This window comes from Salvelinus alpinus, chromosome 35 (genome assembly GCF_045679555.1).
Source record: "Salvelinus alpinus chromosome 35, SLU_Salpinus.1, whole genome shotgun sequence".
NCBI lineage: Eukaryota > Metazoa > Chordata > Actinopteri > Salmoniformes > Salmonidae > Salvelinus > Salvelinus alpinus.
In genome coordinates this window covers 436464-455014 of record NC_092120.1, presented here as the reverse complement: position 1 = coordinate 455014, position 18551 = coordinate 436464, and the positions used below count along the sequence as shown (strand labels likewise).

General features: G+C 43.5%; 1 protein-coding gene and 1 long non-coding RNA gene across 2 annotated transcripts in view; one reads left to right on the top strand and one right to left on the bottom strand.

Moving 5' to 3' along the window:
- The window catches only part of LOC139564397 (uncharacterized), a 418006-nt gene that overhangs the window by 342936 nt on the left and 56519 nt on the right, over positions 1 to 18551 (top strand). The window lies entirely within an intron of this gene.
- LOC139564209 (hemicentin-1-like) lies at positions 447 to 17259 on the bottom strand. The gene is made up of 25 exons (XM_071383515.1): positions 17085 to 17259; positions 16382 to 16681; positions 15348 to 15629; positions 14811 to 15086; positions 14401 to 14673; positions 12018 to 12269; positions 11578 to 11853; positions 10879 to 11130; positions 10484 to 10759; positions 9986 to 10237; positions 9546 to 9821; positions 8848 to 9099; positions 8466 to 8741; positions 7956 to 8207; positions 7516 to 7791; positions 6818 to 7069; positions 6436 to 6711; positions 5926 to 6177; positions 5486 to 5761; positions 4776 to 5027; positions 4394 to 4669; positions 3884 to 4135; positions 2409 to 2687; positions 1865 to 2122; positions 447 to 1245 (listed from the first exon to the last, which is right to left on the bottom strand). Exons 1-25 carry the CDS (start codon positions 17137 to 17139, stop codon positions 1166 to 1168), a joined length of 6279 nt encoding a protein of 2092 aa, XP_071239616.1. The 5' UTR covers positions 17140 to 17259; the 3' UTR covers positions 447 to 1165.

Genomic DNA, 18551 nt, shown 5'->3' with positions numbered 1-18551 from the left:
TCATCGCTGCAATACCCCAAAGGCCTCGTGAGGCGAAGTTCGAGTCATGCGTCCTCCGAAACATGACCTGCCAGATCACGCTTCTTAACACCCGCCCGCTTAACCCAGAAGCCAGCCGCAGCAATGTGTTGGAGGTAACACACATTTCACCTGACAACCAAGGTCAGACTGCAGGTGCCCGGCCCCCACAAGGAGTCGCTAGAGCGCAATGAGCCAAGTAAAGCCCCCCCCCTCTGGCCAAACCCTCCCCTAACCCGGACGACGCTGGGACAATTGTGCACGCCCTATGGGACTCCCGATCACTGCCGGTTGTGATACAGCCCGGGATCGAACCTGGGTCTGTGGTGATGCCTCTAGCGCCTGCGATGCAGTGCCTTAGACCGCTGCGCATTTTTCACAGCGATTCTGACGATAAAGAAAACACCAAAGATTGCACCATTCAGTAATACAGGTGTGAAAAGACAACACTTTATTTTAGACAATAATTAATGTAGAGGAAATATAAACATAAGACAACAGCACAAGCCTGCATCTCCTCTGAGGATTTACAAGCTTATACATTTAATATGTGAAAAACAACCCATGTTTTACATAAACACTAGCCAAATGTATTATCATTTGAAACATTTATAAGTTAAATAAACCTGAATTTGTACTTGAACAGAGTTTACATACATGATCATACACAGAAAGGGACTCAGTGAATGGACTCCAGGGCAATAGTTACAGTCATAAGGGCAGTGAATATCTAAGGACATTTAATTAGAAACAGAAATAGGCAGTGCAGCTGAGCAGTGGATGTTTGCCCCTTCAATGATCATGTTGAAGACCAGTTTTCAAGATTTTGGTTTTTATTTATAGAGATGATTGACATAAAAACACGTTGTAGGGGTGGGTTCTATTCTAAGGGGATAGACCCCTCCCATCTGACCTCTTGTTGACTCTCTCCTCACAATCTAAAAGCATTGGAAAGGAGCTGAGCATACTAACCCAGCCCTATGGTGGCAAGAAGGGGCAATTACAATATTGACAATACCACTTATTTCTATCCAGTCCTTTTTCAGATCAACAATGTGAGTCAGTGAGGGTAGAGGGAAGGGAGTGATTGGCTCCCAACCAGCAGACAGACATGCAGTGTGCTTACTGTGGTGGTCTCAGTGGTTGATCAGATGCAGAGAGAGAGGGCTAGCAGGGCCGTCAGAATCAGACCAACTCTGGACTGGAATGGAGGGGCAGGCGAGTGGCCTAGGAGAGAAAGGAGAAAGGGAGAGAAGGGGAACAAAGATAATGGGAGAGGAGGGAGATAAAGAGAATGGGAGAGGAGGGGGACAAAGAATGGGAGAGGAGGGGGACAAAGAATGGGAGAGGAGGGGGACAAAGAGAATGGGAGAGGAGGGGGACAAAGAATGGGAGACGAGGGGACAAAGAGAATGGGAGAGGAGGGGGACAAAGAATGGGAGACGAGGGGACAAAGAGAATGGGAGAGGAGGGGGACAAAGAATGGGAGACGAGGGGACAAAGAGAATGGGAGAGGAGGGGGACAAAGAATGGGAGACGAGGGGACAAAGAGAATGGGAGAGGAGGGGGACAAAGAATGGGCGAGGAGGGGGACAAAGAATGGTAGAGGAGAGGGACAAAGAATGGGAGGAGAGGTGGACAAAGATAATTCGTTTTTATTCTTGTCTGTACCCCCCAGTTCACCATATGTCTTTATTGCATTTCCATGATGTATGAAAATGATCCTTGCACAAACAAGTACACAAACTAGAACCAAATTAAATTCAACATAATAAAAACAACTTTGTGACATTTAATTACTCGGTACATCCCACCTAGGTCTTACTGCAACAGCCCACCCACTTACCAGTGACATCCAGACTAATGGTCTTGGACATTGAGATGTTGGTCACAGGGTTCTTGGCCACACAAGTGTAGTCCCCTGCATTCTCCAAGGAGGCGATAACAGACATCATAGGACCAGTCCCAAGCACTGATTGGTTGTTGAATTTCCACCCGTACTCGCTGGTTGGCCGGGAGTCGGCAGAGCACTTCAGTGTAGCTGTGATTACTGAGCCAATCACCACTGAGACTGGGCCAGAGATATTCACACTCTTAGGGCCATCTACAGAAAGAAGTTTAGAAAGGGGGGTCAAAGTTGGGAAAAGTCTAAATGGGATACTTGGGACATCCAACTCTTACGTCACCCATTGAAGTTGAAATGTAAAACGGCTAAGGTAAGGGTTAAGGTTAGGGCTAGGAAAAGGTTAAGGTAGGGGTTTAGGGTTTAAGCTAGGGACATCCCAAGTATCCCGGATAGCACTAACCATCATACCAGTGGTGGGTTTCTGACTGTTTCTACATTATATAAAGTGTATCTTTTAAAATATTACTAAAACACCAGTACTTACAGTTCACCAGTAGCTGGTATTTAGGGCTGGTGTTTGGACCAAAGAGGTTGGTGGCAACGCACTGATAGTTTCCATCATTTGACACCTTGACTGGACTGAAGTGCAGAGAGTTGTTAGAGATGGTGATGTCAGAGTTCAAGGTGTTGTTCAGGACCAGAGACCGGTTGTCCTTCATCCAGTAGATGGTGTCATAGTGCCCGGTGACTTCACAGGTCAGGGTTAGGTTGTCAGATGCTATTGGTAATTTGTTTCGTTTCACCGTCACCGACGTTATAGCCTCTGTGAGGAGAGAGGAAGTGTATTGCTTTATGTACGGTATCAAGATTTGTCATTTGATCAAATGGTTAGTTCCAGCAACGCAATAGTTGGATATATAAAACAAACGGTTGTACGATCTGATTGATTGTAAATGACTGTTTTATATATTTCCTGTTTTATATCATTATATCTGTTGGTATGAATAGATTGTTTTTACATCATTAGAGATTGAAAGTAGTGTTAGGTTCAAACTCTGTGTATGAGAAGAGTTTAATTATTTAGTGGACTGCAGTGGACTGTAGGAATGTGTACTCCCAAGCGGTCTCCTGACTGAGGAGCACAGATAAATCCTGATTGATGATATGCACGGAGGAGCACAGATAAATCCTGGCTGATGATATGCACGGAGGAGCACAGATAAATCCTGGCTGATGATATGCACGGAGGAGCACAGATAAATCCTGGCTGATGATATGCACGGAGGAGCACAGATAAATCCTGACTGATGATATGCATGGAGGAGCACAGATAAATCCTGGCTGATTACAGTAATCCCTCGTTTATCGCGGGGGTTACGTTCCGAAAATGACCCGCGATAAGTGAAATCCGCGAAATAGAAAACTTTTTTTTTTTTTTACAATTAGCAACTATTACATGTATACAAATACAGTGACTCACGTGTAGGCCGTTTCGTCGACATTATGGGTTTAGGAGATGTTCGAAATTACAAGATAATTTGGCCAACTTAATGTAAATTTGCCAAGCTGTTTTATGTACGTACACATAACTGCACGAGACGACAAAATGATAGCACAATTCGTAGCATGTTTTGATACAAGAAGCGGGAGTGAGTTTTTAGCGAATCAGAATGCAGAGCACAATGCACCAAAAAAAAAAAAAAAATGCATTATGAAAATCCGCGAAATAGCGAATCCGCGATAAGTGAACCGCGAAGTGGCGAGGGATCACTGTATATGCACGGAGGAGCACAGATAAATCCTGGCTGATGGAAAAGCACATCTTTGTGGAAGGAGGGGGTGAGAGCTCAAGGTATAAGTGAACAATGCACTGTATTGCATTGCTGTATTTAGCTGTACATCTTCACTGAGTAAAGATTTGAAGTGTTTGGGCTCTTTTGTATGATAAGTATGTCTATTGTAATTCTTACTAGATTGTAAATTAACACAACAGAGCAAAGAATCTGAGGTCTGGCTTACCAATGATGGTGAGGATCTTGGAGACAGTGCTGTTTCTGACAGTGACGTTGTTGAAGGCCACACAGGTGTACTCCCCATGACTGGCTAAGGTCAGTGGGCCAGTCTCATACACTGAGCCAGTCGCCACCTGGGAGCCATTGAAGAACCAGCTGAACTGGCTGGTAGGCTGAGAGGAGGCAGAGCAGTTGAAGGTCAGGTTGTGTCCTGTCATCGCTATATCCGGACTCATGATAACAGGTCTCTCTGGACCATCTGGGAAACACAAGACAATGAAGATATTGAATGATATTAGCTACTAGAACTGCCATTAGTGCATTTACCTTGGTTTGACCCCTTCAACACCCAAGCATCCCCTTGGCTTTATTACATTGATGCCAGAAGCAAGATTAAAACCTACCCGAATTCCATTACTATGAATTCCATCTTGCCCTCATTATAGGTCAAAATTAGAATTAAATTGGCAGATATCAAGTTTGGCTTTGGGCCATAATAACCATAATAACCACTCACAGTTGACGATCAGTCTGTAGTTTGGGCTGGTCATGTTGCTGAGGGGGTTGGAAGCAGAACATTGATAGTCTCCGTTGTCAGAATGCTGGACAGAGTTGAAGGTCAGTGTATTGTTGTCCATAGAGAAGTGTATTCTGTTGTCAGCATATAGAGGCCAGCCGTTCCTCATCCAATTAATGGAGTAAATGGTTCCAGTGGTCTCACAGGTCAGAGAGAATGTCTGGTTCAGTATTGGCTGGGATCCCATGGCTTTCACCATGGTCATAGTGACTGGATCTGTGAAGAAAACGTCAGAGTATCACAAGAATGTTGACTTCAATCACTGTATGTTGAATGGCCTATATCTACAAGTTAAACAGTTTAGATGTCTCTTCCGTCTTACCAACAACAGTGAGAATCTTGGAGACAGTTCTGTTTCTGCCAGTGACATTGTTGAAGGCCACACAGGTGTACTCCCCATGACTGGCTAAGGTCAGTGGGCCAGTCTCATACACTGAGCCAGCCTCCACCTGGGAGCCATTGAAGAACCAGCTGAACTGGCTGGGAGGCTGAGAGGAGGCAGAGCAGTTGAAGGTCAGGTTGTGTCCTGTTTCTCCTAATGCTGGTCCTGTTATAACAGGCATCTCTGGTCCATCTATAATACAAAAGACAGTCAGCTAGACCCAACATCTGACTGTCACTCAATAGAGGTTATTGGCAAGAAGTTCAAAGGTCATCAAAATATGTTAATAGTGTTAGAGGTGGGATTGAACCATTTACATTGACTTTACTACAATATTAATAAGGAAGTTCTCAAAGATTCCACATTAAGCCGTGGGGTTAAAGTTGAACTTTATAGCCTTGTGAACTATACTCTTAGAAAAAAGGTGCTATCTAGAACCAAAAAAGGGTTCTTTGGCTGTTCCCTTTGAAGAACCCTTTGAAGAACCCATTTTGGTTCTAGGTAGAACCATTTTGGGTTCCATGTAGAACCCTTTCCACAGAGGGTTCCACATGGAACCCAAAGGAGTTTGACCTGGAACCAAAAAGGGTTATCCTATGGGGACAGCCACAGAACCCTTTTGGAACCCTTTTTTCTATGAGTGTACTCACAGTTGACGATCAGTCTGTAGTTTGGGCTGGTCATATTGCTGAGGGGGTTGGAAGCAGAACACTGATAGTCTCCGTTGTCAGAATGCTGGACAGAGTTGAAGGTCAGTGTATTATTGTCCATAGAGAAGTGTATTCTGTTGTCAGCATATAGAGGCCAGCCGTTCCTCATCCAGTGAATGGAGTAAACCGTTCCAGCGGTGCCACAGGTCAGAGAGAATCTCTCATTCAGTATTGGCTGGGCTCCAATGACTTTCACCATGGTCATGGTCACAGGTGCTGTGGAAAGCAGACCAAATGTTTTTTCAGCACTTTAAAACTCAAAATCCATCTCATTATACTGTAGGTTCAAGAGCACTTAAGCTGTGTCTAAAACCAAATGAACACAAACAAAGTAAAGCAAGTTTTAGTCCCTTGATTTTAAGAAGCAGTTACTGACTCACCAATGATGGTGAGCATCTTGGAGACAGTGCTGTTTCTGACAGTGACGTTGTTGAAGGCCACACAGGTGTACTCCCCATGACTGGCTAAGGTCAGTGGGCCAGTCTCATACACTGAGCCAGTCGCCACCTGGGAGCCATTGAAGAACCAGCTGAACTGGCTGGTAGGCTGAGAGGAGGCCGAGCAGTTGAAGGTCAGGTTGTGTCCTGTCATCGCTATATCCGGACTCATGATAACAGGTCTCTCTGGACCATCTGGGAAACACAAGACAATGAAGATATTGAATGATATTAGCTACTAGAACTGCCATTAGTGCATTTACCGTGGTTTGACCCCTTCAACACCCAAGCATCCCCTTGGCTTTATTACATTGATGCCAGAAGCAAGATTAAAACCTACCCGAATTCCATTACTATGAATTCCATCTTGCCCTCATTATAGGTCAAAATTAGAATTAAATTGGCAGATATCAAGTTTGGCTTTGGGCCATAATAACCATAATAACCACTCACAGTTGACGATCAGTCTGTAGTTTGGGCTGGTCATGTTGCTGAGGGGGTTGGAAGCAGAACATTGATAGTCTCCGTTGTCAGAATGCTGGACAGAGTTGAAGGTCAGTGTATTGTTGTCCATAGAGAAGTGTATTCTGTTGTCAGCATATAGAGGCCAGCCGTTCCTCATCCAATTAATGGAGTAAATGGTTCCAGTGGTCTCACAGGTCAGAGAGAATGTCTGGTTCAGTATTGGCTGGGATCCCATGGCTTTCACCATGGTCATAGTGACTGGATCTGTGAAGAAAACGTCAGAGTATCACAAGAATGTTGACTTCAATCACTGTATGTTGAATGGCCTATATCTACAAGTTAAACAGTTTAGATGTCTCTTCCGTCTTACCAACAACAGTGAGAATCTTGGAGACAGTTCTGTTTCTGCCAGTGACATTGTTGAAGGCCACACAGGTGTACTCCCCATGACTGGCTAAGGTCAGTGGGCCAGTCTCATACACTGAGCCAGCCTCCACCTGGGAGCCATTGAAGAACCAGCTGAACTGGCTGGGAGGCTGAGAGGAGGCAGAGCAGTTGAAGGTCAGGTTGTGTCCTGTTTCTCCTAATGCTGGTCCTGTTATAACAGGCATCTCTGGTCCATCTATAATACAAAAGACAGTCAGCTAGACCCAACATCTGACTGTCACTCAATAGAGGTTATTGGCAAGAAGTTCAAAGGTCATCAAAATATGTTAATAGTGTTAGAGGTGGGATTGAACCATTTACATTGACTTTACTACAATATTAATAAGGAAGTTCTCAAAGATTCCACATTAAGCCGTGGGGTTAAAGTTGAACTTTATAGCCTTGTGAACTATACTCTTAGAAAAAAGGTGCTATCTAGAACCAAAAAAGGGTTCTTTGGCTGTTCCCTTTGAAGAACCCATTTTGGTTCTAGGTAGAACTGTTTTGGGTTCCATGTAGAACCCTTTCCACAGAGGGTTCCACATGGAACCCAAAAGAGTTCTACCTGGAACCAAAAAGGGTTATCCTATGGGGACAGCCACAGAACCCTTTTGGAACCCTTTTTTCTATGAGTGTACTCACAGTTGACGATCAGTCTGTAGTTTGGGCTGGTCATGTTGCTGAGGGGGTTGGAAGCAGAACACTGATAGTCTCCGTTGTCAGAATCCTCGACAGAGTTGAAGGTCAGTGTATTATTGTCCATAGAGAAGTCTGTTCTGTTATCAGCTAACAGAGGCCAGCCGTTCCTCATCCAGTGAATGGAGTAAACCGTTCCAGCGGTGCCACAGGTCAGAGAGAATCTCTCATTCATTATTGGCTGGGCTCCAATGACTTTCACCATGGTCATGGTCACAGGTGCTGTGGAAAGCAGATCAAATGTTTTCTCAGCACTTTATATCTCAACTTCCATCTCATTATACTGTAGGTTCAAGAGCACTTAGGCTGTGTCTAAAACCAAATGAACACAAACAAAGTAAAGCAAGTTTTAGTCCCTTGATTTTAAGAAGCAGTTACTGACTCACCAATGATGGTGAGCATCTTGGAGGCAGTGCTGTTTCTGTCAGTGACATTGTTGAAGGCCACACAGGTGTACTCCCCATGACTGGCTAAGGTCAGTGGGCCAGTCTCATACACTGAGCCAGTCCTCACCTGGGAGCCATTGAAGAACCAGCTGAACTGGCTGGTAGGCTGAGAGGAGGCCGAGCAGTTGAATGTCACGGTGTGTCCTGTCATCGCTATATCCGGACTCATGATAACAGGTCTCTCTGGACCATCTGGGAAACACAAGACAATGAAGATATTGAATGATATTAGCTACTAGAACTGCCATTAGTGCATTTACCGTGGTTTGACCCCTTCAACACCCAAGCATCCCCTTGGCTTTATTACATTGATGCCAGAAGCAAGATTAAAACCTACCCGAATTCCATTACTATGAATTCCATCTTGCCCTCATTATAGGTCAAAATTAGAATTAAATTGGCAGATATCAAGTTTGGCTTTGGGCCATAATAACCATAATAACCACTCACAGTTGACGATCAGTCTGTAGTTTGGGCTGGTCATGTTGCTGAGGGGGTTGGAAGCAGAACATTGATAGTCTCCGTTGTCAGAATGCTGGACAGAGTTGAAGGTCAGTGTATTGTTGTCCATAGAGAAGTGTATTCTGTTGTCAGCATATAGAGGCCAGCCGTTCCTCATCCAATTAATGGAGTAAATGGTTCCAGTGGTCTCACAGGTCAGAGAGAATGTCTGGTTCAGTATTGGCTGGGATCCCATGGCTTTCACCATGGTCATAGTGACTGGATCTGTGAAGAAAACGTCAGAGTATCACAAGAATGTTGACTTCAATCACTGTATGTTGAATGGCCTATATCTACAAGTTAAACAGTTTAGATGTCTCTTCCGTCTTACCAACAACAGTGAGAATCTTGGAGACAGTTCTGTTTCTGCCAGTGACATTGTTGAAGGCCACACAGGTGTACTCCCCATGACTGGCTAAGGTCAGTGGGCCAGTCTCATACACTGAGCCAGCCTCCACCTGGGAGCCATTGAAGAACCAGCTGAACTGGCTGGGAGGCTGAGAGGAGGCCGAGCAGTTGAAGGTCAGGTTGTGTCCTGTTTCTCCTAATGCTGGTCCTGTTATAACAGGCATCTCTGGTCCATCTATAATACAAAAGACAGTCAGCTAGACCCAACATCTGACTGTCACTCAATAGAGGTTATTGGCAAGAAGTTCAAAGGTCATCAAAATATGTTAATAGTGTTAGAGGTGGGATTGAACCATTTACATTGACTTTACTACAATATTAATAGGGAAGTTCTCAAAGATTCCACATTAAGCCGTGGGGTTAAAGTTGAACTTTATAGCCTTGTGAACTATACTCTTAGAAAAAAGGTGCTATCTAGAACCAAAAAAGGGTTCTTTGGCTGTTCCCTTTGAAGAACCCATTTTGGTTCTAGGTAGAACTGTTTTTGGTTCCATGTAGAACCCTTTCCACAGAGGGTTCCACATGGAACCCAAAAGAGTTCTACCTGGAACCAAAAAGGGTTATCCTATGGGGACAGCCACAGAACCCTTTTGGAACCCTTTTTTCTATGAGTGTACTCACAGTTGACGATCAGTCTGTAGTTTGGGCTGGTCATGTTGCTGAGGGGGTTGGAAGCAGAACACTGATAGTCTCCGTTGTCAGAATCCTCGACAGAGTTGAAGGTCAGTGTATTATTGTCCATAGAGAAGTCTGTTCTGTTATCAGCTAACAGAGGCCAGCCGTTCCTCATCCAGTGAATGGAGTAAACCGTTCCAGCGGTGCCACAGGTCAGAGAGAATCTCTCATTCATTATTGGCTGGGCTCCAATGACTTTCACCATGGTCATGGTCACAGGTGCTGTGGAAAGCAGATCAAATGTTTTCTCAGCACTTTATATCTCAACTTCCATCTCATTATACTGTAGGTTCAAGAGCACTTAGGCTGTGTCTAAAACCAAATGAACACAAACAAAGTAAAGCAAGTTTTAGTCCCTTGATTTTAAGAAGCAGTTACTGACTCACCAATGATGGTGAGCATCTTGGAGGCAGTGCTGTTTCTGTCAGTGACATTGTTGAAGGCCACACAGGTGTACTCCCCATGACTGGCTAAGGTCAGTGGGCCAGTCTCATACACTGAGCCAGTCCTCACCTGGGAGCCATTGAAGAACCAGCTGAACTGGCTGGTAGGCTGAGAGGAGGCCGAGCAGTTGAATGTCACGGTGTGTCCTGTCATCGCTATATCCGGACTCATGATAACAGGTCTCTCTGGACCATCTGGGAAACACAAGATAATGAAGATATTGAATGATATTAGCTACTAGAACTGCCATTAGTGCATTTACCGTGGTTTGACCCCTGCAACACCCAACCATCCCCTTGGCTTTATTACATTGGTGCCAAAAGTGGGATCAAAACCTACCCCTATTCCATTATTATAAATTCCATCCTTCCTTCATTATTGGTCATAATTAGAATTACATTTGCAGATACGTTTGGTTTTGGGCAATAATAACTACTCACAGTTGACGATCAGTCTGTATTCTGTGCTGGTCATGTTGCTGAGTGGGTTGTAGGCAGAACACTGATAGTCTCCGTTGTCAGAATCCTCGACAGAGTTGAAGGTCAGTGTATTGTTGTCCATAGAGAAGTCTGTTCTGTTATCAGCTAACAGAGGCCAGCCGTTCTTCATCCAGTGAATGGAGTAAATGGTTCCAGTGGTCTCACAGGTCAGAACAAACATGTAGTCTGCTATTGGCTGGGCACCCATGACTTTCACCATGGCCATGGTTACTGGTTCTGTGAAGAAAACATCAGTGTCACAATAATATTGACTACAATCACAATCACAATCACTGTATGTTGGATGGCCTATATCTACATGTACAAGTTCAGTTTGGATGACTCCTCAGTCTTACCAATGACAATGAGCATCTTGGAGACAGTTCTGTTTCTGCCAGTGAGGTTGTTGAAGGCCACACAGGTGTACTCCCCATGACTGGCTAATGTCAGTGGGCCAGTCTCGTACACTGAGCCAGCCTCCACCTGGGAGCCATTGAAGAACCAGCTGAACTGGCTGGGAGGCTGAGAGGAGGCAGAGCAGTTGAAGGTCAGGTTGTGTCCTGTTTCTCCTAATGCTGGTCCTGTTATAACAGGCATCTCTGGTCCATCTATAATACAAAAGACAGTCAGCTAGACCCAACATCTGACTGTCACTCAATAGAGGTTAATGGCAAGAAGTTCAAAGGTCATCAAAATATGTTAATAGTGTTAGAGGTGGGATTGAAACATTTACATTGACTTTACTACAATATTAATAAGGAAGTTCTCAAAGATTCCACATTAAGCCGTGGGGTTAAAGTTGAACTTTATAGCATTTGTGAACTATACTCTTAGAAAAAAGGTGCTATCTAGAACCAAAAAAGGGTTCTTTGGCTGTTCCCTTTGAAGAACCCATTTTGGTTCTAGGTAGAACCGTTTTGGGTTCCATGTAGAACCCTTTCCACAGAGGGTTCCACATGGAACCCAAAGGAGTTCGACCTGGAACCAAAAAGGGTTATCCTATGGGGACAGCCACAGAACCCTTTTGGAACCCTTTTTTCTATGAGTGTACTCACAGTTGACGATCAGTCTGTAGTTTGGGCTGGTCATGTTGCTGAGGGGGTTGGAAGCAGAACACTGATAGTCTCCGTTGTCAGAATCCTCGACAGAGTTGAAGGTCAGTGTATTATTGTCCATAGAGAAGTCTGTTCTGTTATCAGCTAACAGAGGCCAGTCGTTCCTCATCCAGTGAATGGAGTAAACCGTTCCAGCGGTGCCACAGGTCAGAGAGAATCTCTCATTCAGTATTGGCTGGGCTCCAATGACTTTCACCATGGTCATGGTCACAGGTGCTGTGGAAAGCAGATCAAATGTTTTCTCAGCACTTTATATCTCAACTTCCATCTCATTATACTGTAGGTTCAAGACCACTTAGGCTGTGTCTAAAACCAAATGAACACAAACAAAGTAAAGCAAGTTTTAGTCCCTTGATTTTAAGAAGCAGTTACTGACTCACCAATGATGGTGAGCATCTTGGAGGCAGTGCTTTTTCTGTCAGTGACGTTGTTGAAGGCCACACAGGTGTACTCCCCATGACTGGCTAAGGTCAGTGGGCCAGTCTCATACACTGAGCCAGTCCTCACCTGGGAGCCATTGAAGAACCAGCTGAACTGGCTGGTAGGCTGAGAGGAGGCCGAGCAGTTGAAGGTCACGGTGTGTCCTGTCATCGCTATATCCGGACTCATGATAACAGGTCTCTCTGGACCATCTGGGAAACACAAGATAATGAAGATATTGAATGATATTAGCTACTAGAACTGCCATTAATGCATTTACCGTGGTTTGACCCCTGCAACACCCAACCATCCCCTTGGCTTTATTACATTGATGCCAAAAGTGGGATCAAAACCTACCCCTATTCCATTATTATAAATTCCATCCTTCCTTCATTATTGGTCATAATTAGAATTACATTTGCAGATACGTTTGGTTTTAGGCAGAGCAGTTGAAGGTCACGATGTGTCCTGTCATTGCTATATCTGGACTAGTTACAGCAGGTCTGTCTGGTCCAACTGTTAAATACAAGACAGTATGGTTAGTCTTATGGTCTTACTATTTTGGCAAAGAATAGTAAGTATGTAGCCTTAGAACAGCTCATAGGTGCAGGAGCCTATCTCCTGTTTCTGTTGCGTGTTGCATCTTGATGTATAAGTACATCCCCTGGACATGACACTAGTTATTCACAGGCCCTTACCACCAATATATCTCCTCAGTGCTAAGTATCTCCTGAGTGCCAAGTAAAGACACATTGGGTCCCAATCTTACAGTCATTGGTATGACTCGTCCAGGGATCAAGCTCCCAGTGGTGGAAAAAGAACCCAATTGTCATACTCAAGTAAAAGTGAAAGTCACCCAGTAAAAAAACTACTTGAGTAAAAGTCTAAAATTATTTGGTTTTAAATCTACTTAAGTATCAAAAGTAAATGTGATTGCTAAAATATGTTAAACTTCTTAGGGCTAGGCCCCTTTTTTTGTCAATTTTCGCCTGAATGACATGCCCAGAGTAAACTGCCTGTTGCTCAGGCCCTGAAGCCAGGATATGCATTTAATTGGTACCATTGGGGAAAAAAAACTTTGAAGTGTGTAGAAATGGTAAAATAATTTAGGAAAATATAACACAATAGATATGGTAGGAGAAAATCCAACCGGACAAACCAACCGGAATTTCTTTTTTTTAGAGACCATCCTTTTAGAATGGCAAGTAAAAGGTCATATTGAAAATTAGCTCCCTAGATGCATTTCCTATGGCTTCCACAGGGTGTCAGCAGTGTATGTTCAAGGTTTCAGGCTTGTAACTTCAAAAACAAATAGATATATCAGTTTTAGTACAGGGACACAGTCTTGGAAATGTATGTTTGCGCGTGCCATGAAGACAGGATGCACATGCTAAACTCGGTTTCCTATTGAACATACTTCTTTCCGTAAGAAATATTATAGTTTGATTACATTTTAGGGTAACTGAGGAGTAAATAGAAATGTATTTTGACTTGTTGAAACAAAGTTTAGGGGTAGATCTTTGGATTCCTTTCTCTGCATGTTGAACGAGTGGATTACTCAAATTGATGGCGCCAACTAAACTGACTTTTTGGGATATAAAGAAGGATTTTATCTAACAAAACGAAACTTCATGTTATATCTGGGACCCTTTGGATGACAAGTCAGAGGAAGATTTTCAAAAAGTAACTGAATATTTAATCGCTATTTGTGAATTTCTGAAACCTGTGCCTTGGAAAAATATTTTTTATGTGGGGCACCGTCCTCAAACAATTGCATGGCATGTTTTCGCTGTAATAGCTACTGTAAATCGGCCAGTGCAGTTAGATTAACAAGAATTAAAGCTTTCAACCGATGTAAGACACGTATATGTTAACAAACCAGACGGGACGATTTTCTTGTTTAAAAAAATTGCAGATAGCCAGGGGCAAACTCAAACATCATGTACAAACCAGGCATTTGTGTTTAGTGAGTCCGCCAGATCAGTGGCAGTAGGGATGACCAGGCATGTTCTGTTGATAAGTGCATGAATTGGACCATTTCTCTGTCCTGCTTAGCATTCAAAATGTAACAAGTACTTTTGGGTGTCAGGGAAAATGTAAGGAGTAAAAAGTACATAATTTTATTTAGGATTGTAGTGGAGTAAAAGCTGTCCAAAATATAAATAGTAAAGTAAAGTACAGATACCCCAAAAAACTACTTAAGTACTACTTTAAAGTATTTTTCCTTAAGTACTTTACACCCCTGCAAGCTCCCAACCTTCTAATCTCAGGGTGGATACTCTAACTACAAGGCTACTGAATTGGTTTCATCAGACAAAGATTACCAGCTCTTGTAATACTCACAGTTCACCACAAGCTTGTATGTCATGCTGGTCTTGTTACTGACATCATTAAAGGCCTCACAGAGATATTCTCCACTGTCAGAAAACTGGATTGGGTTGATAACCATTGTCTTGTTGCCCGTAGAGAAGAATGTTCTGTTTAGGGAGATGAGCTGGCCGTTCATCAGCCAGTGAATGTAGTCTACAGGTCCAGTCACCTCACACCGCAGAGTGAACGACTGATCCAGTATCGGTGGCTTCCCATCACGGTTCAACGTAACCGCTGATATCGGCTCTATGGTAAAAAGAAGAGGAGAACTTCACTCGATCGGTGGTAAAAATACCATGATATAACATTGTATTCATAACCATCAATAATCAAATATTCACTACCAACTATATGACATTTCGTAACGATGAATGTTGCCTCACCCACGATCTTTATCATTGTGGTCATGGTGGCGTATCGGAGTGTGACATTGTTGTGGGCTAAGCATGCGTAACTTCCTGTCTGGTTCTCCCTGGTGTTCTGCAGGCTCAGCTGTGGACTTTGCTCGTTGAGGAACACCCCATTAAACCTCCACTTGTAGGACACAGCGGGTTTGGACTGAGCGGAGCAGGACAGAGTGATGACAGAACCCGTCTTGTAGGCTGTATGTCCTATGGTCATCTCAGGAACTACCATCATGGTGAGGTTACTTGGGCCATCTATGGGAGGAACAAATAACAATGAAGTGTTGGGTAAACATTACCTAGAATATGTTTCCGTCCTGCTCTATTGTGCAGGCCGAGGAACATAACACAGTGTACTAATGATCCATTATGACCTGGATCATGTGATCACAGAGGAATGGTTTGGGATGAAAATAGGCATATTACATCATTGCATAGAATGCTGGCTCTCAATGACAAGGTACAATCCATGTCTGTTGTGTATGACTCATGTGTACTGCATACTCTGATACTCACATCTAACATTGAGGCCGATGGGCTGGCTGGTGCCATTGCTGATTCCATTGATGACCTCACATCTGAACGGCCCTTCATCGTATCGTGTCACACTGACTATGGAGAGAGTGCTGTTCCCAACACCAAGCCGAACTCTGTCACTGGCTGCAACCTCTGAGCTGCCATTCATCCAGCGGTAGGAGAGGGAGGTGCCAGAGGAGACGGAGCAGGTGACAATGGCAGTGTCGTTCAATTCCACTAGATCAGTGGCATTGGCTCTTAGAGTCACGTTTGAAATGGGCTCTGTGGGTGAGAGAGTAGATGGCAGTCAAGATAAGATGGATGTGTCTCAAGAAAGGTTTTTGTGTGTGTTACTGAATTACAACCATATAGCTGCTATTTCTTTCACACTGTAACACTTGTTTTGGAAATCAATCTAAATATGCTATTTTGTTAACTTATCATAAAGACCAGGTTTCAGGATTGAGCCCTGTTAAGCCCTTAGTGTCTTAGAAAACATAAAATGTATTGTGTACGTCTCATCTGAAATTAAAAAGAACAGTTTGCTCATACTCTGTGAACTGTATAAGGTATTATGAAGGTCAACTTCACTATAGGTTCAGAAAACAATGACATTTTTAAGAGTTAGCTTTCCATGTCAGGAAAATGACTTTTATTATTATGACAGAGATGAATCATTTATAGATAATCTGCATCAGTGGAGGCTGCTGAGGGAAGAACGGCTCATAATAATGGCTGGAACGGAGTGGATTGAATGGTATTCATATTCATAAAAACATGTGTTTCATATGTTTGATAACATTCCATTCACTTCATTACACTCAATTCCAGCTATTATTATTAGCTGTCCTTCCCTCATCAGCCTCCTCTGATGTGCAAGCATGTTTGCATGTGGACCTGCATGCAAGTAAGTATGTGAATGGGTAAGTAAGTGTGCAGGTGAGCATGTGTGTGAGGAAGTGACCGTGTGTGCCATTGAGAGGGAGTCTACCTTCATAGAAAGATAAACAGACAGGCAGAGGTCAGTTCCTTACCCTGGACAGACAAGGTCACCACAGCGGTCAGGACTGGCTCCATTCCCTGCACGGTATATCGTCCTGAGTCGTTGAGTTGGAGAGAGCTTATGGACAGCTCTGAGGAGGAGCGGTTGAAGGAGACTCTGCCTCGATAACTTGTACTCACAATACTGCCACTAGGATAGAAAAGTACGATGGTTGTAGTTTCATATGACCAGGTCCCTATGTTGATGGGGCTTTCGGGAACTAGGTTCAGTGTGACATTACTGCCCACAGCTAAGGGGTTCATAGAGGGAACCACCACCTGGCCAGAGACATCTAGAAGAGGATGGATTGATGAGTTTAGTTCATGTTTTGAGATATTATCAATCAGTACAAAAGTCTTTAAAGTCCTTTAAATATTTTAATTGAAATGAATCAAATCTTCAGACTATGTCACTTTAACAGAAATACAAGCTTTTGTTTACAAATTAGTGCCTTCAAGTTGAACGCACAATTTACAACATGACCTAGTATCTATGTCTAATGTCTACTCTAGACATTGTTGTCAATGGCAGATAAATAGAAATCTCCACCTTTCTGACTTGATACTGTTTGACTGAAGTGCATCAACCAAACAGAGACATTTGAACAACCTGTTACTTATTTAATCAAGTGTTTGTACCATAAAGCACAAATAGGCATCAATATATTCCCAGAATGAGCATATTGTCCTCTTTACCTGTAGTGAAGTTGAGCAGCACCAGGATGAGAACCCACACCAGAGGATGGTCCATAGTTCTGCCACTTATCAAACACCACGGATCAGAAATGAACGGGACACTTTCCTATGAACCAAATGACTGTCCAGACTTCTTGATAAATCCAAACATGTCAATACTGCACAGTCACAGTCTCCTCTCAATCAGCAAATATTTATTCAGGATCATGTAATGGTGCTGGAGTCAGGTGATGCCAATGTACCTGCCCACCCTACCTGTCGCCAGAACACACTCACACACACCTACCCAACTACCCACGCCCTGTTATGCCCACATACATTTTTCCCACTGTGTTTTTTGTTGACACACAGGGGTGTTTTCATGTTGATTATGGTTTACTGTAAATCTGATCAACTCTGTCTGTCCTATACGGGTCCTGGGAGAAGGCTGGATGGTACATGGCCAATGAGGCCGGGGATAGGTCTTCTGATGCTGTCGAAACTCATGATCCATCCACAGCGGCTAAGGCAATGTGCGCTCATAAGACACGGTTCCCATTGAACCTGTCAAGAAAACACTTACAGTGCCGTGAAAAAGTATTTGCCCCCTTTCTGATTTTCTATATTTTTGCATAGTTTTGATATATTGAATGTTATCAGATCTTCAACCGAAATCCAATTTTAATTTACAAATAACAAAATAAATTGATACTTATTTAATTCATTTAATTTAAAAAGATATGCAGCACCCAATTCCCCTGTGTGAAAAAGTTATTGCTCCTTTACACTCAATAACTGGTTGTGCCACCTTTAGCTGCATTGACTTCAACCAAACGCTTCCTGTAGTTGTTAGTCAGTCTCTCACATTGCTGTGGAGGAATTTTGGCCCACTCTTCCATGCAGAACTGCTTTAACCAAACCATCACACTACCACTATGCTTGACCGTTGGTATGAGGTTCTTACTGTGGAATGCAGTGTTTGGTTTTCGCCAGCCATAATTGGACCCATCTCGTCCAAAAAGGTATACATAGAACATTCTTCCAAAAGTCTTGATGATCATCCAGATGCATCCAGATGATTGTTGGCAAACTTCAACGTTTTGGATGACATGGGTCCTATTATGCCTGGTGAACCATCAAGACTCTTCCCGGGCAATCGGGAAGGTGACCAAGAAGCCGATGGTCACTCTGTCAGAGCTCCAGAGTTCCTCTGTGTAGATTGGTAGATCCTTTGCAAAAGGCACCTAAAATGTCTCAGACCATAAGATACAAGATTCTCTGGTCTGATGAAACCAAGATTGAACTCTTTGGCCTGAATGCCAACCGTCACGTCTGGAGGAAACCTGGCACCATCCTTACTGTGGAGCATGGTGGTGGTAACATCATGCTGTGGGGGTGTTTTTCAGTGGCAAGGACTGGGAGACTAGTCAGGATCGAGGGAAAGATGAACGGAGCAAAGTACAGAGAGATCCTTGATGAAAACCTGCT